The 23,725-nt window shown below is 49.6% G+C and overlaps 2 protein-coding genes across 3 annotated transcripts in view; both read left to right on the forward strand.

Annotated features, from left to right (window-relative positions):
- Positions 1–4,124: 4,124 nt before the first annotated feature.
- On the forward strand, positions 4,125–11,425 carry LOC116354785 (histidine-rich glycoprotein-like). The gene is made up of 5 exons (XM_031796314.1): positions 4,125–4,262; positions 9,686–10,032; positions 10,199–10,296; positions 10,571–10,593; positions 10,760–11,425. Exons 1-5 carry the CDS (start codon positions 4,125–4,127, stop codon positions 11,423–11,425), a joined length of 1,272 nt encoding a protein of 423 aa, XP_031652174.1.
- The window catches only part of LOC109886410 (muscleblind-like protein 1), a 132,469-nt gene continuing 115,874 nt past the window's right edge, over positions 7,131–23,725 (forward strand). For both annotated transcript variants that reach the window (XM_031796213.1, XM_031796214.1), the window contains exon 1: positions 7,131–7,251. The gene's annotated coding sequence lies outside the window, so the exon portion shown is untranslated. The remainder of the gene's footprint in view (positions 7,252–23,725) is intronic.

Raw genomic sequence — 23,725 nt, forward strand, 5'->3', positions numbered from 1 at the left:
AGAAAGGGTTACCCAACCCCTGAACATAGGGACGTCAATAGGCATGTGTTTTAAATCCATCGATTGTATAAAACTGACACATTATCTGGTCCAGAATAAACTCGGACAGAAAGCAGAAAGCATTTCTGGCGGTGTACTCCTATGTACTCCTATTTACTCCTATTTACTCCTATTTTATTTTTAGCACTCACTGTTCTCATGCTCTTTCTTTTCCCTGCTCCTCCCTGTTTTTATCATTCCCCCCTCTCTGGTTCCCCTCTCTCTGGTTCCCCTCTCTCTGGTTCTCTGATTCCCCTCTCTCAGGTTCTCTGGTTCCCCTCTCTCAGGTTCTCCTCTCTCTGGTTCCCCTCTCTCTGGTTCTCTGGTTCCCCTCTCTCAGGTTCTCCTCTCTCTGGTTCCCCTCTCTCTGGTTCCCCTCTCTCAGGTTCTCCTCTCTCTGGTTCCCCTCTCTCTGGTTCTCTGATTCCCCTCTCAGGTTCTCCTCTCTCTGGTTCCCCTCTCTCTGGTTCTCTGATTCCCCTCTCAGGTTCTCCTCTCTCTGGTTCCCCTCTCTCTGGTTCTCTGATTCCCCTCTCAGGTTCTCCTCTCTCTGGTTCCCCTCTCTCTGGTTCTCTGATTCCCCTCTCAGGTTCTCCTCTCTCTGGTTCCCCTCTCTCTGGTTCTCTGATTCCCCTCTCAGGTTCTCCTCTCTCTGGTTCCCCTCTCTCTGGTTCTCTGATTCCCTTCTCTCTCTGGTTCTCTGATTCCCTTCTCTCTCTGGTTCTCCTCTCTCTGGTTCCCCTCTCTCTCTGGTTCTCCTCTCTCTGGTTCCCCTCTCCCTGGTTCTCTGATTCCCCTCTCTCTGGTTCTCTTCTCTCTGTTTCCCCTCTCTCTGGTTCCCCTCTCTCTGGTTCTCCTCTCTCTGGTTCCCCTCTCTCTGGTTCTCTGATTCCCCTCTCTCTGGTTCTCTTCTCTCTGTTTCCCCTCTCTCTGGTTCCCCTCTCTCTGGTTCCCCTCTCTCTGGTTCTCCTCTCTCTGGTTCCCCTCTCTCTGGTTCTCTGATTCCCCTCTCTTTGGTTCCCCTCTCTCTTGTTCTCTGGTTCCCCTCTCTCTGGGGGAGATACAGATACTGCCTGCATGTACAGATGGCGAAAGAGGAGAGAGAGGGGAAGGGGGGAGAGAGGGAGAGAGGGAGAGGGGGAGAGGGGGAGAGAGGGAGAGGGGGAGAGAGGGAGAGGGGGAGAGAGGGAGAGGGGGGGAGAGAGAGAGAGAGAGGGAGAGGGGGAGATACAGATACTGCCTGCATGTACAGATGGTGAAAGAGGAGAGAGAGGGGAATGGGGAAGAGAGGGAGAGGGGGAGAGAGGGAGAGAGGGAGAAACATGTGACATGTAAGGATGAGAGGGTGGATGATTTTTTTGTTTTATGACCATGGCCTTATTTCTATTACAGCATATTGGAGGACTGTCATACATATTCCATTCACCCAGTTCAATGTAAAATTGATAGGTTTAGGCTACTACATGACACTCACTAACATCCTGTACCCATCATGAAGTTGCTACAACCTGTTTAGACGTAGGTGCACAGGTCAAGAGAAAATGTTTACTAATCAAAGTGACAGACAGTGATACGTTCAATACCGCCTTGCACAGTCTTCTAGCTGATCTAGGGTGTAATCATTAGTCATAATAGCTGCAAAATAGATTTTCTATTGGACAAATTCGGGTATGTTTATCTCCGTTTTTGTTCCGTTGGCTTTCGTTTAAGAAATGTTTTTCAACAGAATCAGCGGAATGAATACACCCATGATTAAACACAAAGTTAGTTCACTTTCATAACAGCCACATACAAACAGCATGATCATTTTGCTCGTTGCAGAATTCCTTCTCACATCTAGGCGCTCTCCTCCTCTCACCTTTTCCCTTCACTTGTGGGCTTCAGTGCCCAACACGTCAGCTGTCTGTGAACAGGCAAAAAAAAAAAATCCAAGCCAAACCTTCATATCATAACCACCGCTACACACAGCGTTGTCACCATATTAGCTAATGTCCTATTCAACATATTAGTCAAATGTATTTATAAAGCCTCTTTCGACATCAGTAGATGTAAAAAAAAAAGTGCTTATACAGAAACCCAGCATAAACCCCCAAAGAGCAAGCAATGAGGATTGTGGCTGTCGGCAGGGAGAGGTGAGGGGAGTTGTGATTGAGGGGGGATATCTGGCAGTCCGTTGCCACCGTGGGCCTTATAAGGACTTCCTGCCCCAACGAGGAAAGACAGTAACTCGTTAAGCCAGGGAGAGGTGAGGGGAGTGGTGATTGAGGGGGGATATCTGGCAGTCCGTTGCCACCCTGGGCCTTATAGGGACTTCCTGCCCCAACGAGGAAAGACAGTAACTCGTTAAGCCAGGGAGTGTTTGGGGATGAAAGGGGGAAGCAGCCTGCACAATGGGGCAGGAAGGGAGAGAACAAAGAGCGTTATGAAGAGATAATACTATCTGTGAGATTACACGTTGTGACCTGGACTGTTGGACAAACCCCCCTCTGTACCTGATTGGCTGAGGACACGAGTGTGAAGATGGACCGGACAAAGTGAACGGCTTGTGGACTGTGAGGTGATTGGTGAATTCCCCCTTCTTTACTCGTGTATGAAAATCCCTAATAAACTTCCCCTTTGCATTCTATTTGTGCTACTGGTGCCTGTTTTGATATTGTACTTGGTGACGTGGAAACCCCGTACCCTTGATCTTGCTACATATGGTGCAGAATGCGGGCAAACCACACCAAGTTCAATAACTCAACAAACACAGAGCACAACGGAAGCATTGGTGAGACAGCTGGTGGAGGTGAACATAGCACAGCAGGCTTTGCAGCGGGATTTGCAGGAAGAAAAGCGATGGCAGACCGCTCTCATGCTGACAGCCGCTCAGGCCGGCATAGTGGCAGGTTCAACAGTCTCTCGTCCAAACCCAGGTTTTTACTGAAGCTGACAGAGGCTGACGACATCGTGGCTTACCTACAAGTCTTCGAAAGGACGGCGGCTAGGGAGAAATGGCCCCATGAGCAATGGGCCAGCCTGCTAGCACCCTTCCTGTCAGGCACGGCACAGAAGGCCAATCAGGATCTGATGGCTGACCAGGCGACGCATTACGAGGTGGTGAAAAAGGAAATCCTGCGCAGGTATGACTACACCCTGATTAACAAGGCACAAAGATTCCATGATCGGGCGTATGATTTTACAGCAACCCCCGATCACAAATGCATTGTCTAATTAGGCTGGTCAAGAGCTGGCTAACTGCTGAACCCCTGACGCTCACGGCCATCGAGAAAGTGTTCATAGATTCATTTATACGCTATCTCCTGTTCGAAGCTAAAAAGTTAGCCAGCTAAGTTAACCACGCCAAGGGCAGATCAGCTGGTGGAACTGGTGCAAGGACAACAGGCAGCTTTGGAGGTCCTGCACAGCAAACAACCACAGAAGGCGGAACCCTCCACTCGCCAGAAGGAGCGGAAAAGGAAGGAGGACCAGGCCGGGACCCCATCCAAGGATTGGGGGGACACCGACAGTCAGCTCCTCGAGACGAGGCCCCTTCCTGAACCTGGACAGCAGGAAGTGCTACTAGTCTGGTAAGCTGGGACACATCGCCTCGAACTAACCATCCCGCAAAGTCCCAATGCCTTCGGCCTCAGACAGTGAGATAGCCACCAGGCATCCCTGGGCTTACTGAGGGCATGCTGGTCTGAGGAGAGTTGTTCTTCCCCTGTCACCCGGTAAAGAGCCAACGGAAAGGACACCACAGCACTTTTGTACTCCGAAGGTATGGTGACCTTGATCCAACATGACTTCGCCCAGTCCCCTAACCTGACTGTCACCATGGCCATTATATGCATACACGGTGAGGCCAAGGACTACCCTACCACACTCCTCCGGTATTTCCCGATGTTCCGCCAACTGTAGACCAGTATGTCCGGAGATGTGGGGGAACCGAAGGAACCAGAAGGGAGGAGGAAGTGGGAGAGGTGGGAGGGACACCAGAAGGAGGGATGCACAGATGTGTGGATTCCAGGAAGTGGACCCATATGCATCAACCTGGAGGGGAGACTGAAGCCAGACTGGAGTGAGAGGTGGCGAGTCTGGAAGACATGTTCCCAATGGACCATGCGGTGGCAGCAGAGCCCGCCTCTCTAGCAGGCCTGTTCAGCACGGCCCAACTGGAGTTTCCCAATTTGGCCAGCACTCTCCAGCAGGTGACTATAGTGGATCGAAAACCTGTGGAGGGGGTAAGACGAATAACCAACCGACAGGTCCTGCAGTTGGTTTCACTCTCACCTTCTTGGGGCTCACGTAGGGGTGGAAAAGACTAAGGTCTTTTCCACCCCTACGTGAGCCCCAAGAAGGTGAGAATCAAGGCACAATTTTACTGGCCAGGGGTGAAGAAATCAGAGGAAGAATACTGCTGCAGTTGCCCTGAGTGCCAGCAAGCAAGTTAAATTCCCTTACACATTATTTAAGTTCCTTTCAGCAGGATTGCAATGGACCTGGTGGGACCTCTACCCACGAGCAACAGAGGGCACCAATACATACTGGTGATTCTGGATTATGCCACCAGGTATCCGGAAGCCATTCCCCTGTGTACCATGGCCACCAAGGGTATCGCACATGAATTGGTCATGCTGTTCTCCTGAGTAGGCATTCCCGATGAGATATTGCCGGCCAGGGTACCCCGTTCATTTTACGAATCATGAAGGATCTATGCAAGCTAATGATAATTACCCAGTTGCGCGCCTCAGTGTATCACCCGCAGACCAATGGATTGGTGGAAAGATTCAATCAAACCCTGAAGCAGATGTTAAAGAAGGTGATGGAGGCTGACGGAAAGAATTGGGACCAGCTGCTACCCTACCTGATGTTCTCGATCTAAGTGATGTACCCCTCCTAGGGATGGCATGGAAGAGCACTAGTAAGACAGTGACTCAGCCACGTAATCGGGTCAGAGGCAGCAAATCCCAGTGGAGAAAGGGGAGCCAACCAGGCAGAGAAAGCAAGGGCGGTTCGTCACTCCAGTGTCTTGCCGTTCACCTCCCTACCCCTGGGCCAGACTACACTTAATCATACCACCTGCTGAAGAGATGAGTCTTCAGTAAAGATTTAAAAGTCGAGACCGAGTCTGCGTCTTTCACATGGATAGGCAGACCATTCCATAAAAACGTAGCTCTATAGGAGAAAGTCCTGCCTCCAGCTGTTTGCTTAGAAATTCTAGGGACAAATAGGTACTAGAACTAAGGTGTTAGTAATACCACTACACTAATGCAGTAGAGCAAGCAGCTTACCTTGACTTGGAAGAGTTCCAGTGTTAGATAGCCAGCTAGCGAACATATCATCCCTCTCTGTTGGATAGCCATAGCCAGCTAGCTAACATAGCATCCCTCTCTGTTGGATAGCCATAGCCAGCTAGCTAACATAGCATCCCCCTCTGTTGGATAGCCATAGCCAGCTAGCTAACATAGCATCCCCCTCTGTTGGATAGCCATAGCCAGCTAGCTAACATAGCATCCCCCTCTGTTGGATAGCCATAGCCAGCTAGCTAACATAGCATCCCCCTCTGTTGGATAGCCATAGCCAGCTAGCTAACATAGCATCCCCCTCTGTTGGATAGCCATAGCCAGCTAGCTAAGTAAAAGTGAAACAAATACAACTAAATATCTCTCTCTCTCTTTCACCCTCCCTGTCTTGCTTCTCCTTACTATTTAAAATAATTAATTTGTTCAACACTGTTCAACTATTGTCTTTCTCTCTCTTTGAGTCAACTACGCATAACATTTTATGCACTGGAGTGCTAGCTTGTTGTAGCTTATACTTTCAGTACTAGATTCATTCTCTGATCCTTTGATTGGGTGGACAACATGTCAGTTCATGCTAAAAGAGCTCTGATAGGTTGGAGAACGTCCTCCAGAAGTTGTCATAATTACTGTGTAAGTCTATGGAAGGGGGTGAGCACCATGAGCCTCCTAGGTTTTGTATTGAAGTCAATGTACCCAGAGGCGGACGGAAGGTAGCTGTCCTCAGGCTACACCATGGTGCTACCCTACAGAGTGCTGTTGAGGCCACTGCAGACCTGCTTTACAAAACAGTGTGTTTTAATCAATTATTTGGTGACGTGAATATATTTAGTATAGTTTTACTTTTTTAATGTTTCACTTTTTATTTCTATGAAATTCACTGAGGAGAACCAGAGAGAGGGGAACCAGAGAGAGGAGAACCAGAGAGAGGGGAACCAGAGAGAGGAGAACCAGAGAGAGAGGGGAACCAGAGAGAGGGGAACCAGAGAGAGGAGAACCAGAGAGAGGAGAACCAGAGAGAGGGGAACCAGAGAGAGGGGAACCAGAGAGAGGAGAACCAGAGAGAGGAGAACCAGAGAGAGGAGAACCAGAGAGAGGGGAACCAGAGAGAGGAGGACCAGAGAGAGGGGAACCAGAGAGAGAGGGGAACCAGAGAGAGAGGGGAACCAGAGAGAGGAGAACCAGAGAGAGGAGAACCAGAGAGAGGAGAACCAGATAGAGGGGAACCCAAGAGAGGAGAACCAGATAGAGGGGAACCCAAGAGAGGAGAACCAGAGAGAGAGGGGAACCCCCCCCCCCTTCCCCCTCTGGTACAGGATAACTGTCTATGGACACGGGTTCTACTGTCTGACTGTCTGAATGTATTTACACACAAACACAGGAACACACAGGACACAATCAGGGCACTCTTTGATGATGGCAGAAGTTCAGTTGAGTTGGCTACCTCTCTCTTACCCTGTCTCCCTCCCTCCCTCTTTCTCTCTCTCCTTCTATTCCTCCTTCTATTCCTTCTGTCTCTTTCTGTTTTGCATACGGTGGAAGCAGGTGCTGTGATAGGTGAACTGAGCCAGCTGCATCTGCATGTTTAGCTGTACTTCCTTATATGGAGAGGGGTGTTTCACAGAGAGAGAGAGAGAGAGAGAGAGAAAGAGAGAGATATGTATATTATCTACCTCGCTTGCTTTGGCAATGTTAACACACGTTTCCCATGCCAATAAAGCCCCTTGAATTGAATTGAATTGAGAGAGAGAGAGAGAGAGAGAGAGAGAGAGAGAGAGAGAGAGAGAAAGAGAGAGAGAAGAGGCAGGAGTGAAAGTGAGCGAGAGGAGAGAGAAGCAAGGGAGGGAGAGAAGCGCCGCAAAGCGAGCATGAGGTTTTCACTTTCTATTCTCCGCTCAGTAGCAGTCGGAGGAGTCCACGTTGAGACACAGTAAGTGAATACAGTTACCGTTTACCGAGTGTGTGTGTGTGTGTGTGTGTGTGTGTGTAGAGAGAGAGCTCTATACTCGAGACAATTCTGCTTGTATTTACGGAGTTTCAGGTTGATATTATTGATTGGGGAAAACTTTCACTCTGTCGTGTGTTTGTTTGTTAGTGAGTGTATGTGTGTGTTTGTGTCTGTCTGTGTGCAGTTAGTTAGTCAGACAGTGTCCTGTGTTCAGTCATTTGATGCGGGACGGTTTTCAATGTGGAAAAGAGCTGAGGAGACTGTGGATGGATACCATTAGTGTTTAATGTCCTGTACATTAGTTAACCACACCGTAGGCATTCTCCCCAGCAGCCTGCTCTCTTCACTCACACACACACACACACACACACACACACACACACACACACACACACACACACACACACACACACACACACACACACACACACACACACACACACACACACACACACACACACACACACACGCGCGCGCGCGCACACACACACATGGAATTAATGTTCAACTGTTCAAATTAAGATCCTACATATGTATAGGATGTACACACACACACACACCACACAGGTACACCGACTCACCTATCCATGAAGACGCGACACTCCCCTGCATAATGAGATGACTCCTGCTGTTCAAAGGAAAGTACTAAACTCCCACGTTACCCACGGTAACGGTAACCATGCTACAGTCTGACAAACCATGTCTGGTGGTGGGGGGGGGGGTTGTGTTTATGTGTATTTCAATGGACTGATTGAGGGATTGAATGTAGGTGATACGCTACATGGCCTAAAGTATGTGGACACCTGCTCGTCAAACAGCCTCCACTCTTCTGGGAAGGCTTTCCACTAGCTTTCCACTAGATGTTGGAATATTGCTGCAGGGACTTGCTTCCATTCAGCCACAAGAGTGAGGTCAAGCACTGATGCTGGGCGATTAGGCCTGGCTCGCAGTCAACTTTCCAATTCATCCCAAAGGTGTTTGATTGGGTTGAGGTCAGGGCTCTGAGCAGGCCAGTCAAGTTCTTCCCACACCCATCTCGACAAACAATTTCTGTATGGACCTCGCTTTGTGCATGGGGGCATTGTCATGCTGAAACAGGAAAGGGCCTCCCCCTAACTGTTGCCACGAAGTTGAAAGCACAGAATAGTCTAGAATGTCATTGTATGCTGTAGTGTTAAGATTTCCCTTCACTGGAACTAATGAGCCCAAACTACAAAAATCTTCCCCTGACCATTATTCCTCCTCCACCAAACTTGACAGTTGACACTATGCATTGGGGCAGGGAGCTTTCTCCTGCTTCTGCCATACCCAGATTAGTCAGTTGGACTGCCAGATGGTGATGCGTGATTCATTACTCCAGAGAAGGCCTTTAGTGTTCTCTTAGCATCCACCAAACCCAGATTAGTCCGTCGGACTGCCAGATGGTGATGCGTGATTCATCACTCCAGAGAAGGCCTTTCCACTGCCAGATGGTGATGCGTGATCGCCTTTCCACTGCGCCATAGTCCTATGGCGGTGAGCTTTACACCACTCCAGCCGACGCTTGGCATTGCGCATGGTGATCTTAGGCTTGTGTGCGTCTGCTCGGCCACGGAAACTCATTTCCCGAAGCTCCCGACGTACAGTTATTGTGCTGAAGTTGCTTCCAGAGGCAGTTCTGAACTCTAAAGTGAGTGTAGAGCACTTCAGCACCCCGTTCTGTGAGCTTGTGTTTGCCTACCACTTGGCGGCTGTGCCGTTGTTGCTCCTAGACATTTCCACTTTACAATAACAGCACTAGCAGTTGACCGGGGGCCGCTCTAGCAGGGCAGAAGTTTGACAAACTGACTTGTTGGAAAGGTGGAATCCTATGACGGTGCAATGATGAAAGTCACTGAGCTCTTCAGTGAGGCCCATTCTACTGCCAATGTTTGCCTATGGAGATTGCATGGCTATGTGCACGATTTTATACACCTGTCAGAAAGGGGTGTGGCTGAAATAGCCGAATCCACACGTTTAAAGGGGTGTCCACATCACTTTTTTTTAGTTTAAAGGAGATAGTTGGTGTCTAACTCAACCTGTTGGCTTGACACAGTGTATATCTGTTACTGATGTAGGTTGTCAGCTGTATAGAGGGGATATCTGTTCCAGTTAGTCTCTGGTTCCATCTCTCTCTGGTTAACGTGGATTATCATCCAGCCAGGTCGTTCAAGATTGAAGTCAAGTCATTTTCTTTGCTCTGCTGACCAGTATTTGTCTCATTCAGGAGTAACAAAGGCCTAGTGCACTAATCCGGTGTGAATATTTGATTTCTCAGGGGGTCATGCAGCACCCTCACCACCCCTACTTCCTGCAGCACCCTCACCACCCCTACTTCCTGCAGCACCCTCACCACCCCTACTTCCTGCAGCACCCTCACCACCCCTACTTCCTGCAGAACTCTCACTACCCCCACTTCCTGCATCACCCTCACCACCCCTACCTCCTGCAGAACTCTCACTACCCCTACTTCCTGCAGAACTCTCACTACCCCTACTTCCTGCATCACCCTCACCACCCCTACTTCCTGCAGAACTCTCACTACCCTTACTTCCTGCAGAACTCTCACTACCCCTACTTCCTGCAGAACTCTCATTACCACTACTTCCTGCATCACCCTCACCACCCCTACTTCCTGCAGAACTCTCACTACCCCTACTTCCTGCAGAACTCTCACTACCCCTACTTCCTGCAGAACTCTCACTACCCCTACTTCCTGCAGAACTCTCACTACCCCTACTTCCTGCAGAACTCTCACTACCCCTAAATCCTGCAGAACTCTCACTACCCTTACTTCCTGCAGAACTCTCACTACCCCTACTTCCTGCAGCACCCTCACCACCCCTACTTCCTGCAGCACCCTCACCACCCCTACTTCCTGCAGCACCCTCACCACCCCTACTTCCTGCAGAACTCTCACTACCCCTACTTCCTGCATCACCCTCACCACCCCTACCAGAACTCTCACTACCCCTACTTCCTGCATCACCCTCACCACCCCTACTTCCAGCAGAACTCTCACTACCCTTACTTCCTGCAGAACTCTCACTACCCCTACTTCCTGCAGAACTCTCATTACCACTACTTCCTGCATCACCCTCACCACCCCTACTTCCTGCAGAACTCTCACTACCCCTACTTCCTGCAGAACTCTCACTACCCCTACTTCCTGCAGAACTCTCACTACCCCTACTTCCTGCAGAACTCTCACTACCCCTACTTCCTGCAGAACTCTCACTACCCCTAAATCCTGCAGAACTCTCACTACCCTTACTTCCTGCAGAACTCTCACTACCCCTACTTCCTGCAGAACTCTCATTACCACTACTTCCTGCATCATCCTCACCACCCCTACTTCCTGCAGAACTCTCACTACCCCTACTTCCTGCAGAACTCTCACTACCCCTACTTCCTGCAGAACTCTCACTACCCCTACTTCCTGCAGAACTCTCACTACCCCTAAATCCTGCAGAACTCTCACTACCCCTACTTCCTGCACCACCCTCACCACCCCTACTTCCTGCAGAACTCTCACTACCCCTACTTCCTGCAGAACTCTCACTACCCCTACTTCCTGCAGAACTCTCACTACCCCTACTTCCTGCATCACCCTCACTACCCCTACTTCCTGCAGCACCCTCACTACCCCTACTTCCTGCAGAACTCTCATTACCACTACTTCCTGCAGAACTCTCACTACCCCTACTTCCTGCAGAACTCTCACTACCCCTACTTCCTGCAGAACTCTCACTACCCCTACTTCCTGCAGAACTCTCACTACCCCTACTTCCTGCAGAACTCTCACTACCACTATTTCCTGCAGAACTCTCACTACCCCTACTTCCTGCAGAACTCTCACTACCCCTACTTCCTGCAGAACCCCCACTACCCCTACTTCCTGCAGAACTCTCACTACCCCTACTTCCTGCATCACCCTCACCACCCCTACTTCCTGCAGAACTCTCACTACCCCTACTTCCTGCATTACCCTCACCACCCCTACTTCCTGCAGAACTCTCACTACCCCTACTTTCCTGCATCACCCTCACTACCCTACTTCCTGCATCACCCTCACTACCCCTACTTCCTGCAGAACTCTCACTACCCCTACTTCCTGCAGCTATGGGATACATTTTGAAATCTGCAGTGAGACTGGAACGTGGATGAACGTCTAATTCTCCAGTGAGACTGTGAGAACTTGTCGTCGTTATCATCATCATCATCATCATCATCATCATCATCGTCGTCGTCGTCGCCTAACAATGTCGTCAGCAGTCTCCTTCCACTGTGACTTCCCTCCAGACAGTCTGTCTCCCTCTTTGTATGAGGGCCGAATGGTGCAGTGTTCTAAGGCACTGCATCTCAACGCTATAGAGGCGTCACGACAGACCCTGGTTCGATCCCGGGCTGTATCACAACCGGCTGTGATCAAGAGTTCCATAGGGCGGCACAATTGACCCAGAGTCGTCCGGGTTAAGGGAGGGTTTTGCCGGGGTGGGCTGTCATTGTAAAATAAGAATTTGTTCTTAATAACTGACTTGCCGAGTTAAATGAAGGTTAAATAAATGTCTACAGACATGTCTCTTTTGATCTGCACCCCTCCTCTCTCTCTCTCTCTGTCTCTCTCTGACTCTCTCCTTCTCTCTTTCTCTGTCTGCCTCTCTCTCTCTCTCTCTCTCTCTCTCTCCCTGTCTCTCTGTCTCTCCTCTCTCTCTCTCCTTCTCTCTCTCTGTCTCTCCTCTCTCTCTGTCTCTCTCTTTCTCCCTCTCTCCTCTCTCTCTCTCTCCTCCCTCTCTCTCTCTTCTCTCTCTCTCTCTCTCTCTCTCTCTCTCTCTCTCTCTCTCTCTCTCAGTATCTCCTTCTCTCTCTCTCTCTCCTTCTCTCTTTCTGTCTCTCTCTCTCCTTCTCTCTCTCTCTCTCTCTCTCTCTCTCTCTCTCTCTCTCTCTCCTTCTCCCACTCTCTCCTTCTCTCTCTCTCTCCTTCTCTCTTTCTGTCTCTCTCTCTCCTCTCTCTCTCTCTCTCTCTCTCCTTCTCTCTTTCTGTCTCTCTCTCTCTCCTTCTCTCTCTCTCCTTCTCTCTCTCTCTCAGCGGTAACAGTGCGATAAAGGCTTGAACACAGAGCTGCTAGATCTACAAGGTCATTAGTAGTGTCTGTCTGTCTGTCTGTCTGTCTGTCTGTCTGTCTGTCTGACCCCAGTATGCCATGTCTCACCGTATCACAGTGCATTTTCTTCTACGTTAATTAAGCAAACATTTGTGTGTGTGTGTGTGTGTGTGTGAGTGGATATGTGGGTGTATGTGTGTGAGTGGATATGTGGGTGTGTGTGTGTGAGTGGATATGTGGGTGTGTGTGTGTGTGAGTGGATATGTGGGTGTGTGAGTGTGGATATGTGGGTGTGTGTTTAGATGTGGGTGTGTATTCAGATGCTTTGCTGAGCTGTGGAGTAAATAAGTGGCTCTTTAGATGTGTATGTCTCTCTCTGTCTCTCTGTCTCTCTCCTTTCCTCTCCTCTCGGCACAGATCTGTTCTTCAAAAGTGATGTCATCTATCTGTCTCCCTCAGTAATCACAAGGGGCGTCTGTGGAATGCAGATCTGTGTGTGTGTGTGTGCTTTTATTATAGAGAGAGAGAGAGGGTTTGAAACAGCAGAGGGGGGGCAGGGTTGGACATCTAGAAACAAACATAAAAACAAACTAAGATAAAATAAACAAAGCTAAAAAGTTAAGTAACAAATCAAGAAAATGGCGAAGATGATTTCCAAGTGAACTTCTAGTGAGGTCATAGGGCGTCATCGTAAATGAGAATTTGTTCTTAACTGACTTGCCTAGTGGAATGAAGGTTAAAAAAACAAACAAAGGTCATCACTGCGAGACAGACACGGCACGTCGACTGTGAATGGTGGAGTTCCTGCCCGACTACCGTTCAGACTCATGACATCATCTTACAGCGCCTGGATAGGTATTTAACATATCAGCTAATCGTACCGTGAGATTTAACAATCTGACGTCTGACTGCCCAGTCGATGACGTGGCATGCAACCATTGGTTGATTCAATGCAACGCCTGAGAATTTAGTAGGCCAGGAGTTTGACCGACAGGAGCTCGACCGACAGGAGCTCGACCGACAGGCGTTCGACCGACAGGAGCTCGCCCGACAGGAGCTCGCCCGACAGGAGCTCGACCGACAGGAGCTAGCCAGACAGGCGTTCGACCGACAGGAGCTGGACCGACAGGAGCTGGACCGACCGGCGTTCGACCGATAGGAGCTCGCCCGACAGGAGCTCGCCCGACAGGAGCTCGACCGACAGGAGCTCGACCGACAGGCGTTCGACCGACAGGAGCTCGCCCGACAGGAGCTCGCCCAACAGGAGCTCGACCGAAAGGAGCTCGACCAACAGGCGTTCGACCGACAGGAGCTCGACCGACAGGCGTTCGACCGACAGGAGCTCAACCGCATGTTCTACACAGAGTTACACAGAGTTACCTCTGCTGCAGAGGAAAAGTTCATTAGAGTTAACTGCACCTCAAATAAATGCTTCACAGAGTTCAAGTAACAGACACATCTCAACATCAACTGTTCAGAGGAGACTGTGTGAATCAGGCCTTCATGGTCAAATTGCTGCAATGAAACCACTACTAAAGGATACCAATAAGAAGAACAGACTTTCTTGGGCCAAGAAACACGAGCAACGGACATCAAACCAGTGGAAATCTGTCCTTTGGTCTGATGAGTCCAAATTTGAGATTTTTGCTTCCAAACTGCTGTGTCTTTGTGAGATGCAGAGTAGGATGGTGTGGGGGTGCTTTGCTGGTGACACTGTGAGTGATTAATTTAGAATTCAAGGCGCACTTAACCAGCATGGCTGCCACAGCATTCTGCAGCGATATGCCATGTCATCTGGTTTGCGCTGAGTGGGACTATCATTCATTTTTCAACAGGACAATGACCCAACACACCTGGCCTCCACAATCAGCCGACCTCAACCAAATTGAGATTGTTTGGGATGAGTTGAAATGCAGAGTGAAGGAAAAGCAGCCAACAAGTACTCAGCATATGTGGGAATTCCTTCAAGACTGTTGGAAAAGCATTCCAGGTGAAGCTGGTTGAGAGCTGTCATCAACGCAAAGGGTGGCTACTTTGATTAATCTGTATTTTGAATTGTTTAACACTTTTTGGTTACCACATGATTCCATGTGTGTTATTTCATAGTTTTGATGTCTTCACTATAATTCTACAATGTAGAAAATAACAAAAATATAGAAAAACCCTTGAATGAGTAGGTGTTCTAAAACTACTGACCAGTGGTCCTCCAGAGCTTTTAAAAGTGATTTCCCCAGAACAGAAAAGAAACCGCTTGAGGTGACACTGAGACACATAACATATTACCCTTCCCATATGACCTCTACTCTGGGAGGAATGAGGGACTGGGTCTGTGCTGGGAGTAGTGAGGGACTGGAGCTGTGCTGGGAGGAGAGAGGGACTGGAGCTGTGCTGGGAGGAGAGAGGGACTGGAGCTGTGTTTGGAGGAGACAGGGACTGGGGCTATGCTGGGAGGAGTGAGGGACTGGAGCTATGCTGGGAGGAGTGAGGGACTGGAGCTGTGCTGGGAGGAGAGAGGGACTGCAGCTGTGCTGGGAGGAGAGAGGGACTGGAGCTGTGTTTGGAGGAGACAGGGACTGGGGCTATGCTGGGAGGAGTGAGGGACTGGAGCTATGCTGGGAGGAGTGAGGGACTGGAGCTGTGCTGGGAGGAGAGAGGGACTGCAGCTGTGCTGGGAGGAGAGAGGGACTGCAGCTGTGCTGGGAGGAGAGAAGGACTTGGTCTGGGAGGAGTGAGGGACTGGGTCTGTGCTGGGAGGAGAGAGGGACTGGAGCTGTGCTGGGAGGAGAGAGGGACTGGGGGCTGTGCTGGGAGGAGAGAGGGACTGGGGCTGTGCTGGGAGGAGAGAGGGACTGGAGCTGTGCTGGGAGGAGTGAGGGACTGGAGCTTGGAGGAGTGAGGGACTGGGTCTGTGTTTGGAGGAGAGAGGGACTGGGGCTATGCTGGGAGGAGTGAGGGACTGGAGCTGTGCTGGGAGGAGAGAGGGACTGGGGCTATGCTGGAAGGAGTGAGGGACTGGAGCTGTGCTGGGAGGAGACAGGGACTGGGGCTGTGCTGGGAGGAGAGAAGGACTTGGTCTGGGAGGAGAGAGGGACTGGAGCTGTGCTGGGAGGAGAGAAGGACTTGGTCTGGGAGGAGTGAGGGACTGGGTCTGTGCTGGGAGGAGAGAGGGACTGGAGCTGTGCTGGGAGGAAAGAGGGACTGGAGCTTAGAGGAGTGAGGGACTGGGTCTGTGTTTGGAGGAGAGAGGGACTGGGGCTATGCTGGGAGGAGTGCGGGACTGGAGCTGTGCTGGGAGGAGAGAGGGACTGGGGCTATGCTGGGAGGAGTGAGGGACTGGAGCTGTGCTGGGAGGAGAGAAGGATTTGGTCTGCGAGGAGAGAAGGACTGGGGCTGTGTTTAGAGGAGAGAGGGACTGGAGCTGTGCTGGGAGGAGAGAGGGACTGGGGCTGTGCTGGGAGGAGAGAGGGACTGGAGCTGTGCTGGGAGGAGAGAAGGACTGGGGCTGTGCTGGGAGGAGAGAAGGACTTGGTCTGGGAGGAGAGAGGGACTGGAGCTGTCCTGGGAGGAGAGAAGGACTTGGTATGGGAGGAGAGAGGGACTGGAGCTGTGCTGCGAGGAGAGAAGGACTGGGGCTGTGCTGGGAGGAGAGAGGGACTTGGTCTGGGAGGAGTGAGGGACTGGAGATGTGCTGGGAGTAGTGAGGGACTGGAGCTGTGTTTGGAGGAGACAGGGACTGCAGCTGTGTTTGGAGGAGAGAGGGACTGGGGCTGTGCTGGGAGGAGAGAGGGACTGGGGCTGTGCTGGGAGGAGAGAGGGACTGGGGCTGGGAGGAGAGAGGGACTGGGTCTGGGAGGAGAGAGGGACTGTGGCTGTGCTGGGAGGAGATTTATGCTGGTGAACTCAATGACACCACTGCTGAATCACAGTACTCTGCACTCACCCAGGAGGAGCCTCTCTCTCTCTCTCTCTCTCTCTCTCTCTCTCTCACACACACACACACACTCCTCAACTGGTGTGTGTCTGAGTGTCAGACTGTTGAAAGACACGCATTCATATGACACTGAAGACGACAGCATGAGACTTCCCTGGCCTGTCTGCCTCCCCACCTCTGTTTACGCTACAGGTGCAGAGGGAGCGGAGCCCTGTGTGTATGTGTGTGTGTGTGTGTGTGTGTGTGTGTGTGCGCACGTTAGTGCGTCCATGGTTGTGAGGGCAGATAGAATACTGTTTACACAGTGTCCTGAATTTCAAGGGAAGAAAGGTGAAGAGATGGCTTCCAACTTAAAGCATCTTCCTTCTATTCATCACTGATGGTTTTCTCCTTCTATCCATCACTGATGGTTTTCTCCTTCTATCCATCACTGATGGTTTTCTCCCTCTATCCCTCACTGATGGTTTCCTCCTTTTATCCATCACCGATGGTTTCCTCCTTCTATCCATCACTGATAGTTTTCTCCTTCTATCCATCACTGATAGTTTTCTATCCATCACTGATGGTTTTCTCCTTCTAATCCATCACTGATGGTTTTCTCCTTCTATCCATCACTGATGGTTTTCTCCCTCTATCCATCACTGATGGTTTTCTCCTTCTATCCATCACTGATGGTTTTCTCCTTCTATCCATCACTGATGGTTTTCTCCTTCTATCCATCACTGATGGTTTTCTCCTTCTATCCATCACTGATGGTTTTCTCCTTCTATATCCATCACTGATGGTTTTCTCCCTCTATCCATCACTGATGGTTTTCTCCTTCTATCCATCACTGATGGTTTTCTCCTTCTATCCATCACTGATGGTTTTCTCCTTCTATCCATCACTGGGACAGTTGATCCTCTCAGAGGTTGGGCTGCTGTCTGATGGTTTTTCTGCTCAGTAATAGTCATGTGGTCTGGGCTGTGTGATCTATGTAACAGGATATAGATCAACGCGAAGACAGAATCAAAACCCTGACTCTAACAGGTAACGTCACCTAGATGGATGACTATTGTTCAGTGGGTCAATGGCAGACAGAATTGGTCCTACTGAACCACTGAATAGCAGCCTATTTCTTTCCATTGGTCCACTGCTTTTAAAGGGACAGTCTGCAGTTTGAACAATAACAAAGCGGACACCCCGCCTCTGTTTTGGTGAAAAGCTGAGGGAACAGCGCACTGTCCCATTAAAGTACTTGTTGTGCTCATCCATGTGTTGTGTACTGTAATGTACTGTACAGGGCAGACAAGAGAAGGTGGTCTGACAGTGAACGATGCAGAGACAGACAAGGAGACAAGGAGTGAGAGAGAGAGAGAGAGAGAGAGCGAGGGAGAGAGAGAGAGAGAGAGAGAGAGAGAGAGAGAGAGAGAGAGAGAGAGGGAGAGAGAGAGAGAGAGAGAGAGAGAGAGAGAGAGAGAGAGAGAGAGAGAGAGAGAGAGAGAGAGAGAGAGAGAGAGAGAGAGAGAGAGAGAGAGAGAAGAGAGAGAGAGAGAGAGAGAGAGGGAGAGAGAGAGAGAGAGAGAGAGAGAGAGAGAGAGAGAGAGAGAGAGAGAGAGAGAGAGAGAGAGAGAGAGAGAGAGAGGGAGAGAGAGAGAGAATTTTGTGTAATATTCAATGTAATTTTTTATTGTTTTTTTATTGTTTACTTCACTCTTGTTTATTATCTATTTCACTTGCTTGGCAATGTAAACATATGTTTCACATGCCGATAAAGCCCTTTGAATTTAATGTAATTTAATTGAGAGAGAAAAAGAGAGAGAGAAAGAGAGAGGACAAGAGAAGGAGAGAGAGAGAGAGAGAGAGCAAGGGTACCGTTGTAGCATTACGTTATCAAAACATCCTTCTCTCTCTCCTTCTCTCTCCTTCTCTCTCTCCTCCTCTCTCCTTCTCTCTCTCCTTCTCTCTCCTTCTCTCTCTCTCCTCTCTCCTTCTCTCTCTCCTCCTCTCTCTCCTCTCTCTTCTTCTCTCTCTCCTTCTCTCTCTTCTCCTCTCTCTCCTTTTCTCTCTTCTTCTCTCTATTCTTCTCTCTATACCTATCTCACTGCTCCGATTAAGGCTTCCCCTGGTTTCCATGGAGATAACGATATCACAGCACTTTACCGTGGGTACTGCAGCATGAGGTGCATGAACGAGGGAGAGAGGGAGAGTGAGAGAGACAGAAAAGAGAGAGAGAGGGAGAGAGAGTGAGAGAGAGAGAGGGAGGGCGACAGGAAGAGAGGAATTAAATGAGGACATCTATTAAAAGGAGGATGAATTGAGTACCAAGGCAACAGTAGAGGGGGGAGTGGAAGATTCCATCTAGTCGTCTTCAAGCTCTTCCCGTCCGATCAGCTGACGTGGCTGGAACAGTTTTATCATTGCAGATATGTGTCCGATTTCTATCTCGCTGGTACACACCTGGTCAATGAAAGATGGGACATGAACATAAACTCATCCAAAGGAATGTTTCTCAGAAGTCTTCCTGATGAGTACACCACAGACTGCGTGAGAGGCTCTGAGACAGATAGACAGCCTATGTAAATAAGCTGGGAAGAAGAATCCAGTCTACAGTTTGGGATGAATAGGTAAAATACTAGCCTTGGACAAGCCAAATTCCAGAGGGGGAGAGACGTTGAGAGAAAGAGATGGCGAGAGAGATGGAAATTGAGGGAGGGAGGGAGACAGAAGCGAATGAAAAATGGTCCTAAATTCTCCAGGTCTCCAGGTGGAATGCAAACTGAGTGCCAGGATGGAAAATCACCCCTCTCTCCTACTTTCCTCTTTTCTACCTCTTTTCTATCTCTTTTCTACCTCATCTACCCTCTCTCACAAAAGTTCCAAAAGAATAAAGACATTTCATTTCAAACGTCATATTATGTCTATATACATTGTTGTAATGATGTGCGAATACTTAAAGTATAAAACTAAAAATAAATAAACATAAATATTTACAATGTTGTTTGTTCTTCACTGGTTGCCCTTTTCTCGTGGCAACAGGTCACAAATCTTGCTGCTGTGATGGTACACTGTGGTATTTCACCCAGTAGATATGGGAGTTTATCAAAATTACATTTGTTAAATAAAATTATTGTGGATCTGTGTAATCTGAGGGAAATATGTGTCTCTAATATTGTCATCCATTGGCAGGAGGTTAGGAAGTGCCGCTCAGTTTCCACCTCATTTTGTGGGCAGTGTCACATAGTCTGTCTTCTCTTGAGAGCCATGTCTGCCTACGGCGGCCTTTCTCAATAGCAAAGCTATGCTCACTGAGTCTGTACATAGACAAAGATTTCCTTATGTTTGGGTCAGTCACAGTGGACAGGTATTCTGCCTCTGTGTACTCTCTGTTCAGGGTCAGTCACAGTGGACAGGTATTCTGCCTCTGTGTACTCTCTGTTTAGGGGCAGTCACAGTGGTCAGGTATTCTGCCACTGTGTACTCTCTATTTAGGGCCAAATAACATTCCACTTTGACCTGTTTTTTGATAAAATCTTTCCAATGTCTCAAGTAATTATCTTTTGTTTTGTCATGAATTGGTTGGGTCTAATTGTGTTGCTGTCCTGGGGCTCTGTGGGGTGTGTTTGTGAACAGAGCCCCAGGACCCGCTTGCTTAGGGGACTCTTATCCAGGTTCATCTCTCTGTAGGTGATGGCTTTTTTATGGAAGGTTTGGGAATCGCTTCCTTTTGTAGAATTTAGCTTATTTCTTCTGGATTTTGATAATTAGCAGGTATCAGCCTAATTCTGCTCTGCATGCATTATTTGGTGTTCCTTCTCTCCTCTCCTTCACACTCTCCCGGTCTATCCTCTACTTCACACTCTCTCCCTCTCTCCTCTCCTTCGAATGCTCTCCCTCTCCTTCACCCTCTCTCCTCTCCTTCCCCCTCTCTGCTCTCTCTCCTCTCCTTCACCCTCTCTCTTCTCCTTCACCCCCTCTCCACTCTCCATCACCCTCTCTCCCTCTCTCCCTCTCTCCTCTCCTTCCCCCTCTCTGCTCTCTCTCCTCTCCTTCCCCCTCTCTGCTCTCTCTCCTCTCCTTCCCCCTCTCTCCCTCTCTCCTCTCCTTCCCCCTCTCTGCTCTCTCTCCTCTCCTTCCCCCTCTCTGCTCTCTCTCCTCTCCTTCCCCCTCTCTCCCTCTCTACTCTCCATCACCCTCTCTGCTCTCTCTCCTCTCCTTCACCCCCTCTCCCTCTCTACTCTCCTTCACCCTCTCTCCCTCTCTCCTCTCCTTCCCCCTCTCTGCTCTCTCTCCTCTCCTTCACCCCTCTCCCTCTCTACTCTCCATCACCCTCTCTCCCTCTCTCCTCTCCTTCCCCCTCTCTCCCTCTCTCCTCTCCTTCCCCCTCTCTGCTCTCTCTCCTCTCCTTCCCCCTCTCTCCCTCTCTCCTCTCCTTCCCCCTCTCTGCTCTCTCTCCTCTCCTTCCCCCTCTCTGCTCTCTCTCCTCTCCTTCCCCCTCTCCCTCTCTCCTCTCCTTCCCCCTCTCTGCTCTCTCTCCTCTCCTTCCCCCTCTCTCCCTCTCTCCTCTCCTTCCCCCTCTATGCTCTCTCTCCTCTCCTTCCCCCTCTCTGCTCTCTCTCCTCTCCTTCCCCCTCTCTGCTCTCTCTCCTCTCCTTCCCCCTCTCTGCTCTCTCTCCTCTCCTTCCCCCTCTCTCCCTCTCTCCTCTCCTTCCCCCTCTCTGCTCTCTCTCCTCTCCTTCCCCCTCTCTCGCTCTCTCCTCTCCTTCCCCCTCTCTCCCTCTCTACTCTCCATCACCCTCTCTGCCCTCTCTCCCCCCTTCACCCTCTCTCCCTCTCTACTCTCCATCACCCTCTCTCCCTCTCTACTCTCCATCACCCTCTCTCCCTCTCTCCCTCTCTCCTCTCCTTCCCCCTCTCTGCTCTCTCTCCTCTCCTTCCCCCTCTCTGCTCTCTCTCCTCTCCTTCCCCCTCTCTGCTCTCTCTCCTCTCCTTCCCCCTCTCTGCTCTCTCTCCTCTCCTTCCCCCTCTCTGCCCTCTCTCCCCCCTTCACCCTCTCTCCCTCTCTACTCTCCATCACCCTCTCTCCCTCTCTACTCTCCATCACCCTCTCTCCCTCTCTACTCTCCATCACCCTCTCTCCCTCTCCATCTCTCCATCACCCTCTCTCCCTCTCTCCTCTCCTCTCTACTCTCCTCTCTCCAAACCATATCAAAACATAGAGGCCTATGGGCTAGGCTACATGAGGTGTGATACTAACCTTATAGGCCTATGGGCTAGGCTACATGAGGTGTGATACTAACCTTATAGGACTATGGGCTAGGCTACATGAGGTGTGATACTAACCTTATAGGACTATGGGCTAGGCTACATGAGGTGTGATACAAACCTTATAGGACTATGGGCTAGGCTACATGAGGTGTGATACAAACCTTATAGGACTATGGGCTAGGCTACATGAGGTGTGATACTAACCTTATTTAAACATACAGGTCTATGGGCTAGGCTACATGAGGTGTGATACTAACCTTATTAAAACATATAGGCCTATGGGCTGGGCTACATGAGGCAACTAGGATTTGAAAAAAATCACCCCAAAAAGTTATGCGCTGTTTCTTGCCTTACTGCATCATTCACAAGTGATAATGTCGTTCACACATTGATATATCCAAGATGGCGTAGCAGTCAGGCGTCTTTTGTCTTCGTCTTGTCGTGTCCCGTGTATATATCTTTTTATATATTTTTTCTTCGCATATATTTTTAAATAATTTTTCTTAACACCAACTTCAACATCCTGCAACCCGACTCACTCAATGTGGATCTGCTATTTTATTTACTTTAGAACCGGAACCCTCAGCAGAAGCTACCCAGCTAACTAGCTACTAGCTAGTAGTCAGCTTGCCACTGCTAGCGGTCATCAGCTAAACTTTAGCCCGGCCAACTCTCGCCAGTCTGCACAGCGCGACTCAAACCAGAGCAAATTGGACTTATTTTTCTCCGTATCTTAAGATTCCTACTGCAAGCTCTGAACCTCTTCACCTGGATCATCGCAGGCTAGCTAGCTGCTATCCGAGTGGCCACTCCTGGCTAACGTCTCTGTCCCGAAGCAAGAACCAAATAGCCTGGAGCTAGCCTTTGCTAGGTCCATCTCCCGGCTAGCCAAAGAGGTCCATCAGCCACTCCTTGGGCTACAATACCTATTTTGCCAATTGGCCGGCCCATCATAACTGGACTACCGACGTAATCTGCTCAAGAGGGATTTTCAACTGGCTTCTCCGTCGCGACATCCCCTGAATGCCCATCTGCTAGCCTGCAGCCGCGGCCTGCTAGCTGTCTAGAGCATATCGGACTGTTAGCTTAAGAGGCCCGCCGGACAAATTCTTTGGCCACTTGCCTCTCCTTAATGTCAATATGCCTTGTCCATTGCTGTTTTGGTTAGTAAGTAATTATTGCCTTATTTCACTGTAGAGCCTCTAGCCCTGCTCAATAGGCTTCAGCTATCTATTTAGTTCCACCTCCCACACATGCGGTGACCTCTCCTGGTTTAAATTATGTTTCAAGAGACAATATCTCTCTCATCGTCACTCAGTGCATAGGTTTCCCTCCACTGTATTCCCATCCTACCATACCTTTGCTAGTACATTATGCCTTGAATCAATTCTACTGTGCCCAGAAACCTGCTCCTTTTACTCTCTGTTCTGAGCGTACTAGACAACCAGTTCTTATAGTCTTTAGCCGTACTCTTATCCTACTCCTCCTCAGTTCCTTTGATGATGTAGAGGTTAATCCAGGCTCTGCAGTGCCTAGCTCCACTCCCATTTCCCAGGCGCTCTCATTTGTAAACTTCTGTAACCATAAAAGCTTTGGTTTCAGGCATGTTCATGCATGCAGCACTAGAAGCCTCCTCCTTAAGTTTGTTTTATTCGCTGCCTTAGCACACTCTGCCAACCCGGATGTCCTAGCAGTGTCTGAATCCTGGCTTAAGAAGACCACCAAAAACCCTGACATTTCCATCCCTAACTATAACATTTTCTGACAAGATAGAACTGCCAAAGGGGGCGGAGTTGCAATCTACTGCAGACATAGCCTGCAGAGATCTGTCTAACTATCCAGGTCTGTGCCCAAACAATTTGAGATTCTACTTTTAAAAATCCACCTTTCCAGAAACAAGTCTCTCTCTGTTGCCGCTTGCTATAGACCACCTTCTGCCCCCAGCTGTGCCCTGCACACCATATGTGACTTGATTGCCCCCCATCTATATTCAGAGCTCATACTGTTAGATGACCTAAACTGGGATATGCTTAACACCCCGGCCATCCTACAATCTAAGCGTGATGCCCTCAATCTCACACAAATTATCAATGAACCTACCAGGTACAACCCCAAATCCATAAACACTCATAGATATCATCCTAACAAACATGCC

Source organism: Oncorhynchus kisutch, linkage group LG18 (assembly GCF_002021735.2).
Source record: "Oncorhynchus kisutch isolate 150728-3 linkage group LG18, Okis_V2, whole genome shotgun sequence".
In the NCBI taxonomy this organism is placed as follows: domain Eukaryota; kingdom Metazoa; phylum Chordata; class Actinopteri; order Salmoniformes; family Salmonidae; genus Oncorhynchus; species Oncorhynchus kisutch.